At 32.7% G+C, this 23,007-nt stretch overlaps 1 protein-coding gene across 13 annotated transcripts in view; it reads left to right on the top strand.

Annotated features, from left to right (window-relative positions):
* Positions 1-23,007, top strand: part of LOC147068296 (NAD kinase-like) — a 64,246-nt gene that overhangs the window by 19,975 nt on the left and 21,264 nt on the right. The window contains exon 1 of one of the 13 annotated variants that reach the window (XM_085953273.1): positions 793-1,430. The exons of 10 other annotated variants lie outside the window; for them this stretch is intronic. In XM_085953273.1, coding sequence (XP_085809399.1) covers positions 1,354-1,430 — 77 coding nt within the window. In that variant the 5' untranslated portion in view covers positions 793-1,353. Of the gene's footprint in view, positions 1-792; positions 1,431-19,585; positions 19,877-23,007 lie in introns of those variants that run through there. 2 more of the 13 variants (XM_085953276.1, XM_085953277.1) reach the window with 2 other exon arrangements.

Raw genomic sequence — 23,007 nt, forward strand, 5'->3', positions numbered from 1 at the left:
TCTTATTGTATTATTTACTCACACTCCCTGTATTTTTATTTGAAAATTGTTCACACCTACTTTTATGTTAAGTCGTAAACACTTTGAATTTATAATTTGTCATGTTCATTACATGTAAAATAAATAAATTTGATTTGATTTATAAGCCCTAGGGACTGTGTATCTTTATACACAGCATAACCACGTAATTATCCCTTTCCGTATAGGTATTTAAGAGAAGTAGGCAGGGCTTTGTTTGTAATATAACACGGTGCAACGGCGTTCCAGCACCTTTTTTCATGGTATTTAAATCATAAGTTTAAAGACTGTTATTGCATTACATAATTTTGTCCGTCTAATCACTAATACCAAGGAATGGTCTAAGGTAGATAGGAATATTATAATCAATTTTGAATAAGTACCTACTTATTTTGTATAATATAATATATATTTTTATAAAATTATAAACCGATTCGGTTCGTAAAATTTTCATTTCGACCCCTGTATGCAACTTCTTGGTTGTTGTCGTTTTGAGAAGTTATGTGTGAAATTTTGATTATACATACCTATTTATGATTTCATCGACCTTTCACAAACCCAATTTGCCGCCATTTTTGCGAACGCTCGAGAAAAAATGACATAAGTAGGTACTTATTATTATTGAAACTTGATTGTGGGTAGATTTGAATTTATAGGTTTGATTCCCGAATCATGGTTCAACCAATCAGGTCACTCTTATCAATGGTCGTCACGCCGAGTCTGCGCATTCCTAGTGTAGGTCATTATTTTGACAGTTCGGGATATTTTCTAGTAGACTGAGTGCTGCTTGCTAACTTATCATTTCTACTTCATTACTCACGTTATAATATTATAAAAGTTTATTTGTAATACAGTAAATTGCTACATTTTATTTATATAACATAATAAATTTGTTGTGTAATCTTAAATTTATCAATCAACACCAATCCGATGGTTTCGTTAGAATCATGAATCGTCAGTGTACTATTTACTTCAATAATAATGCTATAATATTACTATTTTAATTCATAATGTTGGTTCTTCGTACGTTTTGATATCACTCTCAGATTTCTGCTACGCTAATAGGATAATCTACTGTTTTATTTTGTGATTTTTATACTTTCTTGTGGACTGTCAATAATAGTTGTCAGTTATTTGCGTTAGGTACTTTTACCAACGGATATTAGCATCTATTTTTAAATTCCCCTTGGCATTGCGTGACGAAATGTCAGCGAATCTCTAATTATTCATTGTTACTGTAACAATCGACAATTTGTTCAGCAAAGTGTTCAGTGAATCTGTCATTAATGTGACAGCATTTTGTTAGGTTATAATCGCACCGTAGCTGTTATCAAGATGCAGAATGGAATTGGTGCGACGTCAACGGACTGCGGAACGCATAATGCAGTTGAAGATGCACAAGAATTACATAGGTCAGTGAATAATAATTATAATCGCCAGAAATATTTTTACTACGTAACCAATACTATAAAATTATAGTACACATTATTTAAAAAAATGTAAAATAGTTGGTTGTACTATAATTTTGAAAAATTCAATACGAAAAATGTTCCATACACTAGTTTTTAAATACCTATCTTCTTATATTGTTTACACATTTGGGTGCTTTTTACTGGTTCTCCGTCATCGTAATCTGTCAGTCGCCATTTTGGATTTTAGCTATCTTTTTGTCATCGAATTATAGTACGCGGTCCAAGCCATCGTAGTATTTCGGCAAAAATTATAGGACGTGTAGAAAATGAAAGTTTTTTGTTTGTCACATAAACATAACGGAGAATTCGATAAATTCCGATGCCCTGCTTTATTATAACACCTTTTACGACCGAAAAATGCTAACATCCGCCGTCATTAACTGTCACGTTAGTTTTTTAGAGTAGGTATACAACGCAAAACCACGTCCATAGACTAATATCGCCCACTGAGATCTTATATTATTTATATTATACACAGATTATAATTACTACGTCCCTCGCTTCACGTTATTACGATTTGCTGTGATTGAAGTACGAACATTTTACGGAACTTTAAACATCGCAACATATGAACCTCTAACCAAACCGGCGAATTCAATTAATATTTTTTTTCAAAATTGTGGTATTTTTGACGTACTATACTTTTTTACTTATTTTTTAGAATAGTACGCGAACCAAAATGTACTATAATTATAGTTCAGTTGGCAACACTGCGCTCGCTGACAGATGACAGCGAGCGGTGGCGGAGAACCAGTAAAAAGACCCCACATTTGCACTATACTTTAACTTTAAATATAAAAGGATAGCAACACTGCTAACCGCTAACCCTTTCAATACGGACAAAAAAGTCCCCATATTGTGGACATGATTTCAGAAAAACCTATCATGTAGTGATATTAAAAATTGATTTTTATGAATAAAGGAACATTCATTTTTAGTGTATTATTTCTAACAAGAAACTTTATGAATATAGGCGCTCTTCTAAAATTACCACCCAGTGTACTTACCAATAAGTACCTACGTATTCTAACCTCACATCACTCAACCAGTCGCGTAGCGTTAAAAATGACAGTGCAAGGGACAGGGGGTCACTGGGTAGGTAAGGACCAAAAAAAAGAGAATAGGCCTGTCTATCCATTGAAAAAGTATCGATACATGGAATGGGTATCATATCGAAAGAAAGTATCGTCCTTTAAGGAAAGGATGGTCCACACAACCTGAACCGGGTCCCTACTCCCCAGGCCAGGATTTTTAAGTTTACTTAGGGTTAAAAGCAATGCGACGCTCAATATTAGCGTTTTCAAAATGAATGCTGTATTTTGAAAACGTTACAAGTCACTATTGTGTTTTAGTCAAAATAGTGAAAACAATCCTATAGGTATAAAAATAAATAGGTAGGTAGATGTAAAATATATTATTTTATAGCAAATGTTAACCGTTGTCTTTAAAAAAACTACTAAGTGTACGGTCTCAGTAGGCGTTGTGTGCAGCGCAGCGTGCGGCGTTCTCTGATCTGTCCTTAGTGCACAGTGAGCTTTTGGAGCGTTTAGCCAAAGTGAAAATTTTAATAACTCTGTCTCTCTCGCCACGGAAGTGTATTGAATGTGTTTTTGGGAGTTTATATGCAAAGAGGTGTATATTAAGTAAAGCGATAGAAACGAACGTGGAACATGCTTGTCTAATAATAATAGCTACATGCATTTTACGCAATGTTATAAGAGATCTCGAAGGCAATTTTGATCATCATCCACAATAGATTTCTTAGATTTCTCTACTTAAGAACATACGGGTTCTTTCCTTGTGATAATGATAATAAAGTGAATTTCCCGACTCGTTTTCTTCTGGGTATGCTATCAATGCAATCCCTGTCCACTAGAAGAGTGATTGCTCTTTTAAAGCATTTCTTTTTACTTCTTCGTGGGTTCATTTACAATCCGTAATACTGGCAAATATTAATTTTCATGTTCCCACCAATATCACTCGTAACTCTACGGTTTTCATGATACCTCGTCGCAGGACAGATGTTATGTTTCATGATGCTGTGTATCGTGCGATTAACTTATTTGATGGTACCATAAAGGTTGATTTATTTTTTATCAACTATATAATGTTAGTAGACGTGCTAAATATGTTAAATTTATAATTGTATATATCATGTTTCTTTAATGTTTACATAAACACATGCTGTCTTTTCTATTTTCTTGTTATAGTATTTGTTATTTGTAATTAAGACATTTTTATAATTTTGTATTTAATATGTATTATGGCGCATTGGCTAATCGCTGTAATGCCGTAATACTCTTATTTCTAAATAAATAAAATAAATAATTAAATAAATAAATCAAATCATCACATTATAAATAATATTGCTACAGAATCAACTACGAATAAATTCTCAGGTAATAGACGAAACAACAGTTCCTCCGTCACAGCGCGAGATGTAAGAAACCAATTTTCAAACTATTTTTTGGAAAACAGAATAACTCCGGCCTGAATAAATTTGTAATGAAATACTTAATAATACAACGAACTTTATACTAAAAAATAAAAACATTATTTTCCTTCAATTCCGACTTTTACTGCTAATTCCCTCCACCGAATAACGAAAACAATTTGCGCGCTGAACTAAACGCTGCTAAATTTCAAACTGGTTTGTCATGAGCGCGCGCGCTCGTCAGCGCGCTGTAACAAACACAAACACCCCTGCTGTTTTTCATAGCCAGTAAGGCCACCTGCATTGCGTAACACGTGTTTGTCCTCCACGCTGCACGCTGCGCTCTGCACAACGCTCGTCACTGAGGCCACACACTAACATTTGTGTATTTAGGTAATATGAAGATTTTTGCAACTTATGTCACTGTTTTTTAAAATTTGTCAAGCAACGTTTTCGAAATACAGCATTCAAACGGTGTTCGAGGTAAAATGAAGGATATTCACAGTATTTTTAGTGATTTTGTGTATTTTTTAATATATCTCTATATTAAAAGGTCCGCAGTCCCCATTCACTGCGGACCATTTAATTAATATTTAATTATCACATTTAAATAACATGCTTATTATATCTAATGTCCACCTGATGGGCAACGCACCAGTTGCGTTGGACGCAGTGAATGGGTCATGATACGACCCGGGTCGGTGTGTCAATTGTATTTACTATTGGTGAGTGTGCATAGTGCCCGAAGATGCCGAAAGGCGATACCCGTGTCGCAAAAAACGATTCAAATGGAATAGTACAAAACTTAAAACCATTAGAATTTATATCTATTTGAATTGCGGAGTTGTCAAGTATCGCGACATACGATAATAAAAAAATGCATCGTACTACTATTGTTAAAATCGTTGAAATAAATAGTGCGCAGGCGACTTTTTTAGTATTAGAGCAAATTTGTGGTGTTTGTTTATCTCACTTATCTGATTGACCCCCAGGCTAGAGCCCTGTTATCCCCCCCCCCCCGCCTTGCGGGGGACATGTTTGTAAATATCGTTGTTAAATTATGGTTGTTTGCGAAGGATTATTTATAATTTTATTATATATCCATCGTTATCGAAAGAAATTATCAATAGCAAAATATCGATGTATCTTTCATAAAGTATTGATACTTCAAAATATCGATATTTTTGTTACGGTCCTGCACTCATGCGTAATACGGAAGGGGCGTGTTCATAACAAAAGTAGTCTATGGTTAAGGATTCCTTAACTCTATACTCAGGATTGTCTATAGTTAAGTCATCCTTTTCGGCGACTTATCCTTAGGAACGATTTCTTAGATTCTGCATGCGGCTCTTAATCTCTATTTCCACTCTACATATTAAGTTGCGAAATTCAAAATGAGTCTTGAAATGTATGATTTAATGCTGGAAATAGAGAAATCTCTTTTATTGAAGTGCTATTTTCACAGTTTTTTTTTTTAAATAATATAATATCCATTACATAATATTGTTATAACACTGATGAAAATATGCGATATTCTGTATATTTTTAGCCAAGGAAGCCTTTGAAAGGTGTTTCCGGCATGGATTGTGTGTTTTATTTGACGAAACAAAGCATTTAAATTGGAAAATCAATACTTTAACGAACTCATTATCATTACCAGGAGAGCGACATCCAGGGGTGGATCCTGTGCGTAAATACTGCAAAAACCTTCTCCATCTTTCCCTACCCAATGTGGCCACCTCCAATTCGTTACTCCAATTATCCAGGTGTACCCACAGGCTGTGATCGGGTTTTTTTCGAGAATTTTGAGAAAACTTGATTCTTATTTCTCGAGATTGTTTTACGAATATTAGGGGTTCTCATTTCTCGAGAAATTGCAAATGAGAACTTTGGAAATTCGAGACTAGACGACAAAAATCAACGAAAGAATCATCCCATTAATCAACCCATAACCAAATATGTTGCAGAAAACCTTATTCTATATATTATTAAGTATTATAATTATTATTATCGGTGTTATGTTCATAACACATAATATTTCCTTCGCGTAATACCCATATGCCTTCTAAAGGTAAAAAAATGTTAATTTGGGAGGTTAGTCTGACCATTCCATAAGTGTAGACCAATGACATAAATTAATGTAATTTGTGTAGACTGTCTAGGAAAACGCCACTTCCAAAACGGTGGCGCTTCAGAAAGAATATGTTTTCGTGTGATGTTTGTTTAGTGACGATTTTTTATTACCCATAAAAACATTAAATTGCATTTCAAAAGTTTTAATGTTCCAATTATTCTTAGTCTGTGTGGTTGTATAATTTTACCTAACTGTCCTAACTCTTAAATAAGTAAGTACCTACTTACTAATAATATTTTAATATAAACACGTTATAAATAATTAATAACAGGTAGGTTTGTTGTAATAATCTGAATAAGTGTACTTAAATATCTTTGTATTATTTTCAATAATGTGACATGATGGGCCGCCTTATTTTTTTATTTTTTTACTATAGATTATTATTTTACAGATAATTTTTTATATCGATGCACACATACTTAGGTACATGCGTTATTTGCGTGTAGTATATATTGTATTATAATATAGTAATACCAATTCACTCGTATCAATAAAATATCTACTTGAAGCTGTGCGCAGCCAACTGTGCTGAGTGCTGATCACACGCTGCGGGCTGCATTTTTCATACTTTTTGTATGTCCTATATTAATAATGGTTCTTTATGAATTCATTCAAACGGTGTCGCGAGCAACCCCCAGGGTAGCCGTAGATTTTTTGAAAAAATAGTTCCCGACTGTCCTAAAGCGATGTGCTTTGCTATACCTACGATCACTGCTGTTTTAGTGGCGGATTTCACCAGTCGAGGTCCTAATTCGCAGAATAGATCCCCCCCCATACAAAAATATTTTATGAACAAAATGGGGAACCGCATTTCATAATTATTAATTTCTTGAATGTACATATTACAACATTATAATAATTGGCTCCTTTCTCATTTCATAAAAATGTCATAACAAACGGCGTGCATTTTTGAAGCAAGTATTAATAGACAATTTTGAAAAGTTTTTAAATAACAACTGTCAGAATTTTAAATGAATGGTAAGTATTTATTTCAAAGTATCGGTATAAGCCCGCCAGTTTTAATGTTGAATGTAAAATAATGGTACAGCAAGAAATAATATTCAAAAATCAGTAGTAAAAATAAATAATCATTATTAAAATGATATGTGCCAATAGATAAAATCAATATCCATTATTATTTTGATGGTATGAAAAGTAAAAAACATTCAATGAGGCGCACGGCATTTTAGGGTTACCATTATCGCATATAAAGTATATTAGTCTATGCATTCATGAATATCGGTAAGAAAAAACTTTATGATTATATTATTATTAAAAGAAGATCAAATAAGAAGTCGCAGAGGTGCAGAAAAAAGAGCTAGATGGACATTTCACAGAATAAATGCGAATAACCTCAAAGATTAAATTAATAATTGATCAAAAATATAGGTTCTCTAGGTAGGTACTACAAATATTACAGAAATCATTTTTTTAAACTAAGTACATTTTTATTACCTATTATTGTTATTATTGTATAATTAATAGTAATAGTATGATATTAAATTTATCTCAATTATTTTTTTTTAATTTTTTACTCATCACTACAAAAAAGGTTTTTATCAACGTCTTTTAAAATTACTAATTTAAGTAAGTATCTTAATTATTTATATAATATGTATATTATTATTTTTACTATTAGTGTTAATACTTTGGACGCGGAAGACGCACACGGTGCGTAATGACCAGGCGGCCAATCGATGTAATTAACGTGCATTTTAAAGGGGGCAATTAAAATCTCATTATCTATTCAGCAGCGAAAGCGTTAATGCCGAATCAGATAATAATTTAATATTGTTAATTTATTACAGTATGTAATGTAAACAAGACCGTGAAACGTATTGCCATTGGCGAGCCAAAAGTCCGAGGACAATTAATAAGTCGTCCGATTTGTCTATGCTCTGATACTGATCAACGAACGAATAAAAAAATCGAGCTGTCAAAAGTTGCGATTATCGGAATGTTTTCCGATAATCCTAAAATGTTGTGTTATTTAAATGTAGACTTGCATAAAATAATATAACAGTAAAAACAACACAAATTTTATGTTTTCTTTTATGAATTCCATAAACGTTTTTAGTAATAGGTTGTACGTAATTGAAGGAAAAGATTTTTATGTTATCGTTTGACTGGGTGTGTATTCTAGATTATCATTTTCAATCATTCACATTGATCGACATCGGTCGTCTTTAGTAATAGGTTGTATGTAATTGATATGTCATTGAAGGAAACGTCTTATTCTGTCATATGTTTGTTACCATTGATTATTATTGTGAATTTTTGAACACAAGAAATACATTTATTGTAAACAACTGAAGTCTGTCTTATTATTTAATTCTGATACTGAAAATAATATGTAATAAGCACTATACAAGTCTGAAGTATGTCTTGTTATTATTGCAAAGTTGAAAATGTATATAATAGACACTACAATTTATTTAACTCCGCAATGAAGTAGAGATTAAGGGTTTGAATCTCATAAGGTAAGGTTACATATATCTTTGAAGTGCGCTTAGATCAAGAGTGTATGCCTTATTTATACTTACCATTAATTATTTAAATAATTCCCAGAAATTGTTTAAATAATTCCCTATCATAATTTAAATACTTCCATTGTTATATTATAATACTTACCAATAATCATTTTTTACTTGCTGTTCATATTAAATAGTTCCCACCTTTTTAATAAAATACTTGCTCGATTTTTTATTAAAATACTTGCTGATAATGCATATATATACTTACCAAATAATTTGAAGCCATAACAAACTAATGTAGGTTTTACGTGTAACTGTAGGCTGTGTAATTGCCCAAAATGTAGTATTAATTGTTTTTAATTACCGTCTTCGTCAGTATCACTGAATATGTTACTTTTTTATGATTTTACCGAGAATTTGGCTGCGACTCGCTGTCATATATCGCCTCTTCTCATCTAGAAGAGGATCCGCCGATCAGGACCTCACTCCAATTCTGTTTAAGAACTTTGCAATTCTGTCAAGATCTTCCGTCCTATCCACCGCGAGGGCACCGTTTAATTCATCGACATTCTCAAAGATATCCGCAATTCGCAGCTGTATTCTGTGTCGTTCATATTTAGGGCATTGTATTGTACTGCTATAATATGTACAGTGTCCTCCAGAACATCGCATTCATCGCAGAGCTGCTAATCGCTTCTTCCCATGAGGACATCAAATCTTGTACCCATTGAGTGTTCTGTTCTTAGCCTCAGTATCAGCTTAAGCTTATTTCTCTCCAAAGGAGACTCTACAAACCAGGGCACCGAACGCGGGGATGATAGAATGGACTTACTCCATTGCCCTTTTCTAGGGATGCCCTGTGGTGAAAATCTATCCACATGTTTTGGCACATTTTCTTTATGGCCTCATTCCAGTCCAGGTATTCTGGTACCTACTGATATGGCATCCCTGATTGGCCAGCTTCCATTACTAGATCATCCGCCCTTTCATTGCCCTCAATACCCATGTGCGATGGGATCCACTGAATGCATAGGTCTCCCTATTTTTATTCGCCTCGATCTGGTCAAGGATGTAGTATGTTATGCTTTTACAGTTAGTTATGTGAGCGAGTAGCTGCGACAAGGTATTGTAAAGCGCTTTTGGAGTCTGTTAATATGACAACAGGTTGCACAGAGAAACCGTGGATTAATGTTTACATTATTGACTCGTTTATCGCGATGAGCTCCGCAGTCATTGTCGGTATTGCTGGGCTTAGCTTCTAGCTCTTGTTTATACCTACTTTTGGTCTAACGAGAGCTGCTCCTGCTCTATTCTCATCTTTGGACCCATCTGTATAGAGGTGTACATCTTTTTTAATAGTCGAAGAATCATTTCTTATTTCTAGGGAATATAATAATTCTAATCCATTAATTATTTGTCATTAATGGTTCCATTATTATGGATACAATATTTTGTACGAACAACATTTTATAGTTTTGAGACCTTGGTTTTTGGTTTATATTTTTGTTTCTTTAATTTGGGGGCTATTGTCACCGTGGGGCCCTATTCTTACGCGCGCTCAGATTACTGGTAAATCCACCCCTGGGCCGCGTAAAATGTTCTTCTCTAATCGCTACCGTGACCTTTGTCCTTTATTTTAGAGAATAATATATTATATTAAGTTTATATTACCTATATAGTGCTGCGCTGTTGCTTATTTTTCTTCCTAAAGTATTTATTATTAATTTGTCTTCTATTCCGAAACCCTTGCTTTATTTTCGTTGAAGTTTTTAGGAACGAAGGTAATAATTAAAATATACATTAATAGGGTGTTCATCCAAAATTTTTGAATGCGATTTTACGCCAGATATATAATACGCCCGTATAATTGCGTTCATCCAAATTTAGTACATAAGCATCTCGCCGAACCCGAACACCTAATGCCCCTCTACCATAAGTTTAGCGAACCGATTGCTAAATTCGGCAGGGTCCATTTTTGACAGATCGCAACTGACAGCCCGCGTTTGTTGATAATTGTCATAGGTATATTTTTCTATAATCTAAGCATAGGTACTTGTTTTCTTCCGTATTTCATTATGATTCAGTGTATTATTTTGATTATTGTCTAATGGTACTATCTATTTTACAATTGATTCTATAATTGGTGCTTCATTTTATTCAATCATGAATGCTTTATTTATAGGTACTAAACTTTGCTTTCGTAGATAAAGCTAATCTACAATGCCGCAAATTTCGTAAAAGCGGTGACGCTTTCAAATTTAAGAGTCTCGTTAGTAAATACACATCAGACGCAGATTCATGAAATCAAATAAATACAAGTAATATAATATTTTGAACAACTCAATTCACATGATTATGCTGGAATCGATTTATGCATAATAATTATATGGTAGGTAGGTATACTATCACGATAACCATTTACTTTCATTTGTTTATATTGTAATGATTATTTATTCAATAACGTTTATTCGGCATTCGGATTATCCGGCCATAATGTAGTATTAATCGAAAAATAAAAGAAATAATATGAAAGTAAATGTAATAGCGAGTTCAAAATATATGGACCACTAGGGATATCTAGCGGCAAAATGTGAAAAATTGTCATTTATTTGACAGTTAAGTGCCCATAGACATCAAAAACTGACCATAGAGAAAAAATATTTTTCTGTTTTAATATAAGGAATACTTGTTTCAAATAGACGCGCATGTACAAACACCGTTTTTTAAATGGAGCATAATGGAACACGGCGGCACCCGTATATACAAATCCGCAGATAAGTGGGTGAACACTCGACGAGTTTTATTACGGCAATAAACGGTTTCGGCGTAAGGTGAGACCGTCATAAACCATTCGGTTCGGCTTATTTCCATGGATACCTTGTTAGACATTGATTAAAAAACCTCGTATTTCTGAGCCTGATAAGGTTTTTCGATTGACAGTTTGGAAAAGCTAAAAATAAAAAAGTCTCGAATCTGATTTATTGTAAGGCCAACAATATTTCACTTGTAAATAAAAATAAATAAACAAAAATTAAATGAAACAGAGTAAGCAATACCTACCAATTTTAATTTATAATATTCATTTTTATTATATCCTCACTGATCAGTGATCAGTGATCACTGATCAAACACCGATACAGTAGTGTCATGTGTACTTTCAGATTAGTGTTATCTTTGCGACGTCCACTACCGCTAAACAACCACGATTATGGGCTGCACAGTGCACATTATCCATGCAATAACTGTTTTTTACGATTTTTTTTAATCTACTTCATATACCAACCAGTACCTATAAGATAAGCGACTTCTATCGATCGCATTGTCATAATCTGGCCGTGATCTGGAGCTTTCAATAATAATTGAATAATTATAATTAATAAATAAATTTCGTACATTTTCAACTTTCCATCATTTCAGATGGAGACCTCTAAAGATAAGTGCGTATAATAGGGCCCACGTAGGTCTTAAAACGGCCATGCTCAGGACACACATTTTTTAAGATGCCGTGAAACGGAAAAGTTTGACTGTCATCGCTGTATTCCGTTTGCACTAGTATATATAATAATTGTTATATTATTTTAACCTTGAGCGGCATTCAATAATAGGAACAGATACTTTTTGTATATTCACAGAAAATAAAACGTCAGGTGCACAGTTCTTATTTTTTCTCGATAATAAATATGAACCAACTCGTGTTCATCCTCTGTAAGCAGAGTATGGACGCAAACTATATCTTGTTGATGTATAAAACAAATAAAATCCAGATTTTGTTCTATCATATTTTCGTTTACTTGAAAATGAGTACCTTGGTATCAAAGTGGGACATAAACCATTTACAAAATTTTACAGGAGACTGACAAACATGTGTGAAAAGTGACCGTTTTTCATATAACATACCAACTTTAAACTCAAAAATCTCTATGAAAACTATCGTTTTTGATACTTTTAGTGGATTTTTTGAAAAGAGCATCACTTGCACTACTATAATCAATTAAAACATGAATTTAGTGGGAGGTGGCGTATGTCCCACTTTGATACCAAGGTACTCAAATGTCACTTGTGTGTCATTGAATCATCTGGTAATTTTAACTAATCACAACTTTAAAGGAGGTGCTCTAACTTTTTATCAGATGTAATCTTTTTGGTTGTATATTGTATTGTGAAATATCTATGTGAGTATCAATTTTGTTCTAGTAGGTATGATGGATAAACTGGTGATTCTGTCCATGCGTGCAATAAAATTGTCCAAGGGTGATTTTAAAGTGCCCGGCAATGGTGCCTTCTCGGTTCCACTATGACGTTCGAATGTGTTTTACTTATTTTTTTACTATCGCCATGATTATAAAGATGTATAGTGCCCGGCAACAGTTTTATTTTGATATAATTTCTATTATTCAAAGAGGCTTTTTATTAAATACCTGTTTTAATGAATTATAATTATTGAATTTATAAAACACAATATTATGTATCAAATGTGTACCGATTTGTTGAGATAGGTAGACATTTGGATTTGAAATCTGATAAATCGTATAATAATATACTTATATAACTACTGGACCTATGTTACAATCAGGGAACTCAGAAATAATGGGAACTGAAATACACAACGGGTAAGGCGATAGCAGGTAACCGACTCGAGTAAGGATGAATCCGGGTTAAACTTACATATGTGTCTAGAATACGTTTAACGTCGAATACTGAAAACTGCTCTCGGTTTATGCATTTACGCTCATAATGTTGGTGTATTACACACACTATTGCACGTGCATAATGCGTGCTTCATTTTCGTAGGACACTCACACATTCAAAAGCCTGCTTCACCATGTGGCATATTGAATATAGCCTATTGGTATTCTATTTATTATCTGTTCTGTGGTTACAATAATTGAATTTGATTTATCTGGATATAAAAAAATATTATCCATCTATTATTTTCAATTTAAATTCTCTGGGTGTTGGTATTTAGTATAATATTTCACATCGTTTTCTATTACTTTTATGTTTTGTATGAAACCTCTTAATTATTGAGGCATTACTTTACTTAGCCCATTCTTATATTATTCACTATCACTAAAATCAGTACTTAATAAGTTTACTTATTTCAGCGATGTGAACATGTCTCTGCGGGTGGATCCAATATTGAGATGGAAGCTTACGAACTCCAAATCGCGATCAACTATTTCGTAGTCGAGTAGGCACCTATCTACATAATAATATATAATAATATGTATGTATATATTATTTTAATCTTACACATTTTATTTTAATTATTTTTTTAACACACCTGCATAATAAAAAAAAAATTAACTACAGTAGGTACAAGGAATTATACGGAGTGACCTAAGTGCCTAAATATTATCTTAGGAATTCATAAAACAACGTACGGCCAAATTTACCTCCGCGTAAGTGAAAACAGGGTACAAAAATTGCTCCTCACCTGTTTTTTGGTGGAAGACCTATAATGTCGATATTCGAAGAGATTTGGTTTACCACAGTTTTAGCTATCGCTGGTTAGCTGTGCACCCATGGCGAATAAACAACTAATGCTCCTTGCATAGAGAGGTCTTCATCCACAAGATAATTGATCCAGGCTGATAATGACGCACGATGGCAATAGTCTTACGAAATAAGTTTGGCTCTCCCCTACAAACTGTGGCTACGCCTCTGGTTTCGATTCTCAATAATTGTGTGCAGCGGCCTATTAGGTTCGGTCGTTAGCAAGTTAATGAGCATCATCATCTACATCTCTGGCGTTCTCGTCAAAGATACCCCGGGGCGATAGGTCAGCCCTCTCTCTGCGGTCGTCCGCAACGACCTCAGCAGTCAGCAGTCTCGCGCCACCATTTTTGATACGGATTTGTGAATCACCGAGGTCATCCACTGCGGTTACCGCGCTGTTCTCCTATATGCCAACATTACTCATGATCAGATCCGCATTTTGCAACGCCGACGTGATATTACTACGATTTTCCATCATTAATTTTGGGTTTTATTTTTTCATTAGTGAGGTGTTTATACGCAATCAGTAATATTTATAAGGAAAACCTAATTATCAAAATTTGCGTGCAGTGGTGTTATAATTTGTTCTAATTGGTATCTACCAACAAACCACCTTTTAGCTCCGTACGAATATAGGAGGAATCGCGGGAGTGAAGGGGTGGAATATTTTTGTGTGGTTGATACAAATACAGTACAGTATAAATTATTGAAATGGTTAACAATACAATAATGGTATACGACGACGTCGCGCACTGTTAATATAAATGTACTCCTTTACACAACGGGTGTGCGACAAACTATCGAAGTAGTTTGAATGCGTCTTTTGACAGGAAGGCAACTACTGAAATATAAAATATATCTTGGATAATTACTTAGAGCCCGATGCTCAATTCGTACTTACCATAAAATAACAGTAAAAATTGTAAGTGGCCGAAATCCATCTGTTAACCATAGATTATAGAGATAAGAAATCCTTAACCATAGACTACTTTTGTTATAAACTCGCCCTCTTGCCCCCCTTTTGTATTTCCATTTACCACTGACAGCTGCTGTCAAAATAAATTGACGTGTCTTTAAAACGGCCAATACACTCAAATTCATTTAACAATTGATCTCAATATGGGTATTGAAACACTATTAAATATCCATGTCATTTAATACGACATATTTTCCTTTACTTTCTTGATTCTGTACATGTCTTAATTGAGTAAAACCGATTATCGAATTGAAATGTCAGTGTCAAAGATATTATGAATTAACTTTTCTTATTCAGATTTAGATATTTATGTAATATTAAACCAATAGATACGTAGTTGAAATATATAAGTACTTAGTTACCTACACACCAACATGGTAATATTAGTTTTAATCACTCTATATAATTATTCACATCATGGCATATATTTGTGATAATTGTAAATGACAAAATCTGACATTTCAACGGCAAGTGTTACCGTATCGGGAAAAACATGGTCAAAAAATAACTTATATTATTCACTAATTGCGGAGACATTTAATCATTTTTATTAAATATTAATTGTGTATTTATAGTTATTGAATTTATTTTGTATATTTTTGTCATCGTTTAACAATTACAAAATAATTTACCTAAATTATGAAAAAGAGAATTTTTATATATGGTAATATTTTCAATAGAAAAACAGAACGAAGCTATTGCAGATTTGGTGGACCATAGACAATTCGATCATAACTATGAAAGGCTTTCTGGATAGTGTTTTGTTGTAATTTTGTTGTAATTATGACAAACGATTGTGCATAGGGCTCATAGAGTGAGATTTTTTGTTTCACTCTCCCGGCGTCACGGTTCATTGCTAATTAGTTGTTATGCAATCGTTAAAGGTGGTGTCAGTACCTAGGTACCTTAAATTATTTTCATAAATGATCATAATATACGAATCCTTGTAGTCGAGTAGAGAGAGAGAGAGAGAGAGAGAGAGAGAGAGAGAGAGTAGCCACAGCACACTTCACAGTTTTAGTAAATTAAAATAATTATTTCACATAACTTTGAATTTAAATTTCAGGAAGTAGATACCTTCTAATAGTCCAGGATCCCATAGACTTTTCGTATACATAATATGCGGAATGCATTCTGACAATTGGAATAGGTTCTAGGGGTCACAAAGATATAATGTCGATGTTGCCAGGCGATATTAGTGGTCAATTTTTTTTTATTGAGGTTTTAATTTTTTTTCTTATAACCCACCAAAAATTGTTCCGAGTTCTTCAATAAAACCAAGACCGAATCAGGGATTGAATGAAAATGCAATGATTGTACCATGCCATCGGCATGGTCGTAGAACGGTTCGTCCCATTTGAAAAAATAAAAATAGCGTGTAGTGCAATGTGTTCAAAATTATCGATTCTTAGGATCCTCCTGAACTGCAGTGAAATCTTCGGTTGTCGTCTAGCACAGCGTTTTATTTTGTCTTCAAATTGTTTCCATACTTAATAGGCCAATAGATACGGTGGAAGAATTATCTTTCAAAAATATTTAAGGCTCGTTCATTTCACAGACTTGATTTACGCGGCGTGTCTATTGTCTATTGTGACTGATATTGTGACTGATTTTCGCATTTCCATATTATTAATTTGTTCTGTATATACCTACTGCTTATTAGCTTATTTAATATTTAACTGGCGATAATGTAAAATTACAAATAAGTACCCACATAATTTAGCTTTTTGATTTACTCATTATTTTTTTCATTAATTATGCTTTTCTTGTTTAGTTTACATAATGTGTTTTAGTCAACGATGTGGAAGGAAACTTCCTCCTGTAATGATGCCTAGAGCCTAAACATATGACAATGATAAAAAGGACCACTGGAACCTTAATTTTCATGCAAATTCTGAAAAGATACGGGTATACTAACTTTATTTTGCATACAAAAATGGCACTATTGCCGAATTGTAACTTGGTTCAATGAATTGTTTACGGAAACCACAGAAGCACCAATTGGAAGGAGTGTGTTTATTTTATTTTTTGTAAGACAGGCTGTATTTTAAAACAGTATGTAGTAGTTGTTATGTTTGACAGTTTTTACGTATATTTATATATTATATAATTAATATAGGAATATGCCAAAAGGGAACACCCTGGGTGGCGAATGACGCTCTTCGTGTAACCTATACAAGTTTTATTCCATTTTTAAACGTGATCAGGTTTTTACTTTAGATGCATTATTTTATTAAATATTTAAAATTTAGTTAGTTTTCTAAGGTTCAAGAACTAACTACTCGGTTTGGTACTGTTCGAGGGCGCCCCACTGGATCTGGCACCCGAGGTCTCGGCGCCCCGCACCCCTCCGGGGGCGCCTGGCGACCGATATCGCGCACTTACGACCGGCACTTAGTTTTCTTCGGTTATCGCGCGCGAATGATCGATCACAACAAACAAAATCCTACATACCTACCAGATTTAACAGTTTTACTCACAGTATGCCCACAGTGTTAATTAGCAATAGTCATGCGTGTGTTTTTAGTATGATGTGATTTAAAGTGAGATTAATCTCATAAATTTTTATAAAATTATATTAATACCTATTTATAAATTATTAAATATCCATTTATCATTAATTTTTTTTAAAGTAAAGTTCTATAATACCGTTTGTTTTAATTTAATCAATGAAATACCACTATAATAATATATTATAATTTTATAATACAAAATGTGTTATTGTGATTTACATCTACACGTCTTGGAATGTGTTCTGTTCAAAACAAGAACCATCATTGATAATTAAATTTATAGTAATTGTGTAAAGCGTGATTCTACAATGTAAATTTTATTGATAAACTAGAAAATTTATTAATATTGTGGTTTTGATTATTTAATTGATTATGTAATATTGTTTACATAACTAAAGATCATTTAGCTATCATAATTATTATATGGTAATGAAACAAAATGTACGCTATCCATTTGAATAATACAATAATTATGGTTAGATTATGAGTATTATTATAACAATGGCTACCATTTTACGCATGGAAAAGGGAAATTAATAATATAATATGTCGTATAAATAAGTACCTGTATACAAATGGCGAAGGGTCGAGGTAGGCTGGATCCGAAATAATATATAGTGCATACTAAACAGTACTGTCAGTTAAACGTATTTGTTTTCATTGAACTAAGACTACAATGTGTGGATAGTATTTGTTAGTTTTTAAAATCCAATTAAACCCTGCCTATTCCAAGCCATAGTACGTAATAGTAAAAACATATTTGTTTATCTATAAAATATCTAAAATTATACTACTAAACCATTCATAATTTTAGATATTTTATAGATAGAAAAATATTTTTATCGATTATGATTTGGTAGCACAGGGCTTAATGAATTATGTATCCTTAATTCAACTTCATGGCTGAAAAGGTGTGCACTATGTTTGTTGAATTGTCCATAGCATACCTAATCCATTATGGTTTAGTTTAGCCAGGGTTTAATTGAAATTTAAAAACTAACCAGCACCATCTGCAAATTGTAATAATATAAGTATGACTGACAAAGTATAGTGTGTACTAATTATGTCGAATTTTAACAGCCTACCTCCGCCCCTCGCTACTGCTATATACCTACATCACATTTATAATTTTGTTTCTCTGTCTATGCATGTTGGCTATACAATACGTCATATTGTTATTTTGATACTAAACATCGTTTCATAATACATAATGTAGATATTTTATAAGTTTTTCAATGCATACGCATGATTATTGTGCATAGAATTTGATTGGAATGTCAATTTTAATTTATTTTTTTTTGACCATGTCCGATCCTAATAGGATCATATGGGCCTCCACAGAGTAGAGGTTTGTATTAACAGATTTTTGTTTTTTACGAGAAATGGATGTCAGCCACTTGCTCAACCTATTAGGTCCATACCCTGACTCACAATTTTAAATACTTACTAAAAACATTGTTTTTCCCAAATTCACTTTCAGTGCAAAAAATAAAATGTTTTGATTTTTTCGTTGACTAACAACAGATAAAATCTACCAATACAAAAATAACATGTAATTTTTTTGTCAGCGTTCATACAATAACAGGAAAAAATCGTCAATTATACGCTACTTAGTGTTTAAAATGATCAATCATTATTGATTTTATCCTAAATTAATTTTATAAAAAACAACAATGCCAATATTTTTTCTAGTCGCTAATAAATCATATTATATGTTTACACTTCTTTCATTCTATGTATTTCTTTTACCATTTTCCTTATATGCTTTTTTTATATTGTGAGCAGTGTTCACTTATGTTATTATTATCCCGTAGTTCTCAGATGATCCAATACTAATCGAATCACCTGAATCTGTTTACATTAAAATTTAAATACGCAAATTTTCTTGTGAAATTACTTCACATAGGTATTATAGCTTATAATATAAAGGCATTTGTGTGTATTAATTGTTTATTTTTCAATCGTACGTCCTTTAAAATACTAAATACTTATATTCTATTTTGAACTCCTGAATGTACTGCAGAAATTATGATTTATATTATGTATGCGATCTATTATCTTATAGATAAAATCATTGCAAAAGATAGTTCTGGTGAATATTATTAAGTAGGCGGTGTTTATTATTAGAATACAAAATATTTACCATAGTGACACTACTCAGATGTAAACAAAATTGTAAATATAATAATGATTTTGTAACACCATATAATATTATTTAAATAAATTACTGTATGGTCAGTCGAGATAATTCAGTTAATCAATCATAAAATAACGAGTCATGAAAATGTTCTGAAGATTATATTTCCTGCTGAAAGAAGACTACCACAATGATTCCGCTCACACAAGCTGCTAGAAGGTGGGATATCTTATTATGTAACTATTTATTTGTTTATCTATCTAATTAATATATGTAACGATTTTGTGGTAAACCGACTTACGACGAAGTTGCGTATTTCCGTTTATAAATCTTATACAATATGTAGGTAAGTACATCGTTATCATTGTGTTAATAAATGACCACTGATTACCGTTGTTTTCTCCAATAAAAAGTCGGTTGGTTTTTTTCTTGTATTTATAATTGCTCGATTCGTTCAGTTCGGTATTATGTCCTTACCCCCGTTTCAGACGGGACACCGGTGTCGCGCTCTTATATAATAAGGAGGCCATTGTATTCGAATAAAGGGGCCTTTGTATTATGTTTATGAACGCCCAGAGCTAATGAGTCACTGCATAATTTCGCGATATAAATTAGAACATAAAACTGGCTGCGGTCGTAAAAATATGTGTATCGGCGGCTTGAGAATGTAGCGGCCGACGGAAACGTGTACCGGACACGCTTTGACTCATTATCTCGAGTCGTTCATAAACATAATACAAAGGCCCTTTTATTCGAATACAAATGCCTCCTTATTATATACGAGCGCGACACCGGTGTCCCGTCTGAAACGGGCCTTACTTTGTCGAAGACACGAACATTTTATTTAATTATCGCATTTTTTAAATTTTAGACCGTCAACCTTTCAAAAAACACGTGTGTGTTGGTTCATTCATTGCAAATGTCTGATAATTCCAAAGACTAATTTATTACTAATATGAGTGCAATACCACCAAAATGTACCGGGCAACCAACCGATAATAATGTGATAATCGATTGGGTGGCACAAAAGAAGGAATCTGTTGATTTTCTATGATATCCCAAGTATTATTAAATTGCTGTTTATGGCATTACTGCTGTCATATGATTACAAGCATGTGTTATTTTATTTTATAATATATTAGTGGTTACCTATTCAAAGTCACGATTATTCTAATTTTTGACAGAATTTGATTAAATGTGTGCTAATTTTTCCCGCGTTTTCTTGTTAATACATATGTAAATCAAACGAAAACTTCACGATGTGCTACGTACTATTACAATCTTAATTAACAGCATTAAAATTATTACTATGACACTACTTAGGACATAGACTATAGAGTACCCGCCGCCTGAACAACTTATGCAGTAAATAATTCTGCGTAATATACCTACAGGTCGTGGTCAAATAGCTGATATATGGTCAATGAATATACGGTAAAATTATAACAGATGTCGCTATCCGCACGTTTCCACCTGTACATGATGGATAATAAAATGATGGAAATTAAATTTTCTTGTCTTCTGTGCTTGTTATAAAACAAAAACAGGTATGTGTAGTTTCTTTTCATAAAATCATGTTCAGTAATTTTACTATTAAAGTAGTAAGTATGTACTTTAAATAAATTGTTTTATGGGTCGACTTATTTATTTTGAAGCGTTTCATACTGGCTCGGGTTTTGGTCGTCATGCACCTATCAGTGTGCAATATGGGGTTTACAATATTAAATTTATACAAAATACTCCAATTCAAAATGAACGCAAATTTTCCGAAAAGTGTAAGGTAGGTGCTTATTCGGTCACACTGGTTTGTAAAACTTTCCATTTTAACAATATACCTAGTGTATTTATTATCTAATATTATATTGTAATATACATTTTTAAATATATTAGTACTAATAGCCATACCGAGTATTCTAAGTATGTACCCACGTACTCAGTTACATACTTATCATTAAGTACATATTTTGTTTCTACGTTTTTAAAACTTATTGCTGTTGCCGTGCAATAAAAATGATTACCTATTGGTATACCTGAAAATAAATAACTAACTTACGTTTAAAACAACTCTATACATAGCAGTGGCGAAGACTCCATACTAGGCGATTATTTAAAGCCTACCTTCTTAAGAAAAATAATTTTTATTTTCATGTTGGCGTATTTATATAGTCACAAATAATAATATATTCAATATGCCCAAAGACATCTATCGTATAATTGTCATAATTTTACGATCTTTTCCCATATTTCAATAAGCACCATCTATGGCATCTCTCGAAAGTTTAAAAAAATAGAACACACCTCGTTCCGCTTCACATATTGTATAGGATTATTTTCGCGTGAATCGACGGGTTTTTCAATATTAAGTTTTTTTGTCATTATTTCAAAATGTCTCGCGTCCCGCATACAAATGTACAAGCTGTTTCATTAGCGCTTACGTCGCGAGAGCACATTTATTCAAAATAATTAATAAGATATTTTAAAAAATAATTTCTATGGGATTCAATCACATAAATATGTATTGATTGTTGTTAAAAACATAAAATAATTTATCTCGTGATTTTTATTTATTTATTAGTTCACTCATTAGACAATTTAGATATCTGATATTGTACCTACCTAAGTCTGTGTTTTAAATATAGAAGTATTTTAAAATGTCTAGTTTTACGGGTTAAATTATAAATTGTTATGGAACATAATATATATACAACAACGAATATTTTCATAGATGATAGGTAATATATTTTGAGCGTATGTCACGTTTATAAATGTTAAGTAAAATACATAAGTAATTACACTAATTGCTTATTTTTATGAACTAATTATAACAAACCAATTAAGCTTTTGAAATTTATTCGTTTTAGTGTACCTATTCATTAGTAGTAGTAATATTGGGTTATCTTCTTATTTCCCGCAAATATATCTGACAAGCATGGTTACTCCCACAGCCTACCTCTTTCAAAAAGTCACCCTTCGCCACTGATACATAGGTATATAATATATTATATCATTCAAATGTTGGTAGGTATAATACAATTACAAATAAAAAATAAATCATTATTTATATACCCTCTACGACAGAGCATGTAAATAAATTTATAAAGTAATAAAGTAAATGTGTGTAAATATACAGTAGTTTTGTGATGATTGTTTGTTAGCCTTTGATATTACACATTTTCTTCAACTAACTCGTCATACATAATATTATGTTATTCGAATTCGAGATAGACGTAAGCATTTTGTTGAAGCGCCCCATTTGAATTCAGATCGCTGATAGGTCGGAAAATCACGTATCGTTACCTTTTTCTTCCGGAAATTTATTTTTAAATTTACTTTGTGACAGCCAGCCCTTG

The sequence above is a fragment of the Rhyacophila brunnea genome, unplaced genomic scaffold (assembly GCF_057557595.1).
Source record: "Rhyacophila brunnea isolate RB1 unplaced genomic scaffold, BYU_Rbru_1.0 scaffold_3, whole genome shotgun sequence".
Lineage (NCBI taxonomy): Eukaryota > Metazoa > Arthropoda > Insecta > Trichoptera > Rhyacophilidae > Rhyacophila > Rhyacophila brunnea.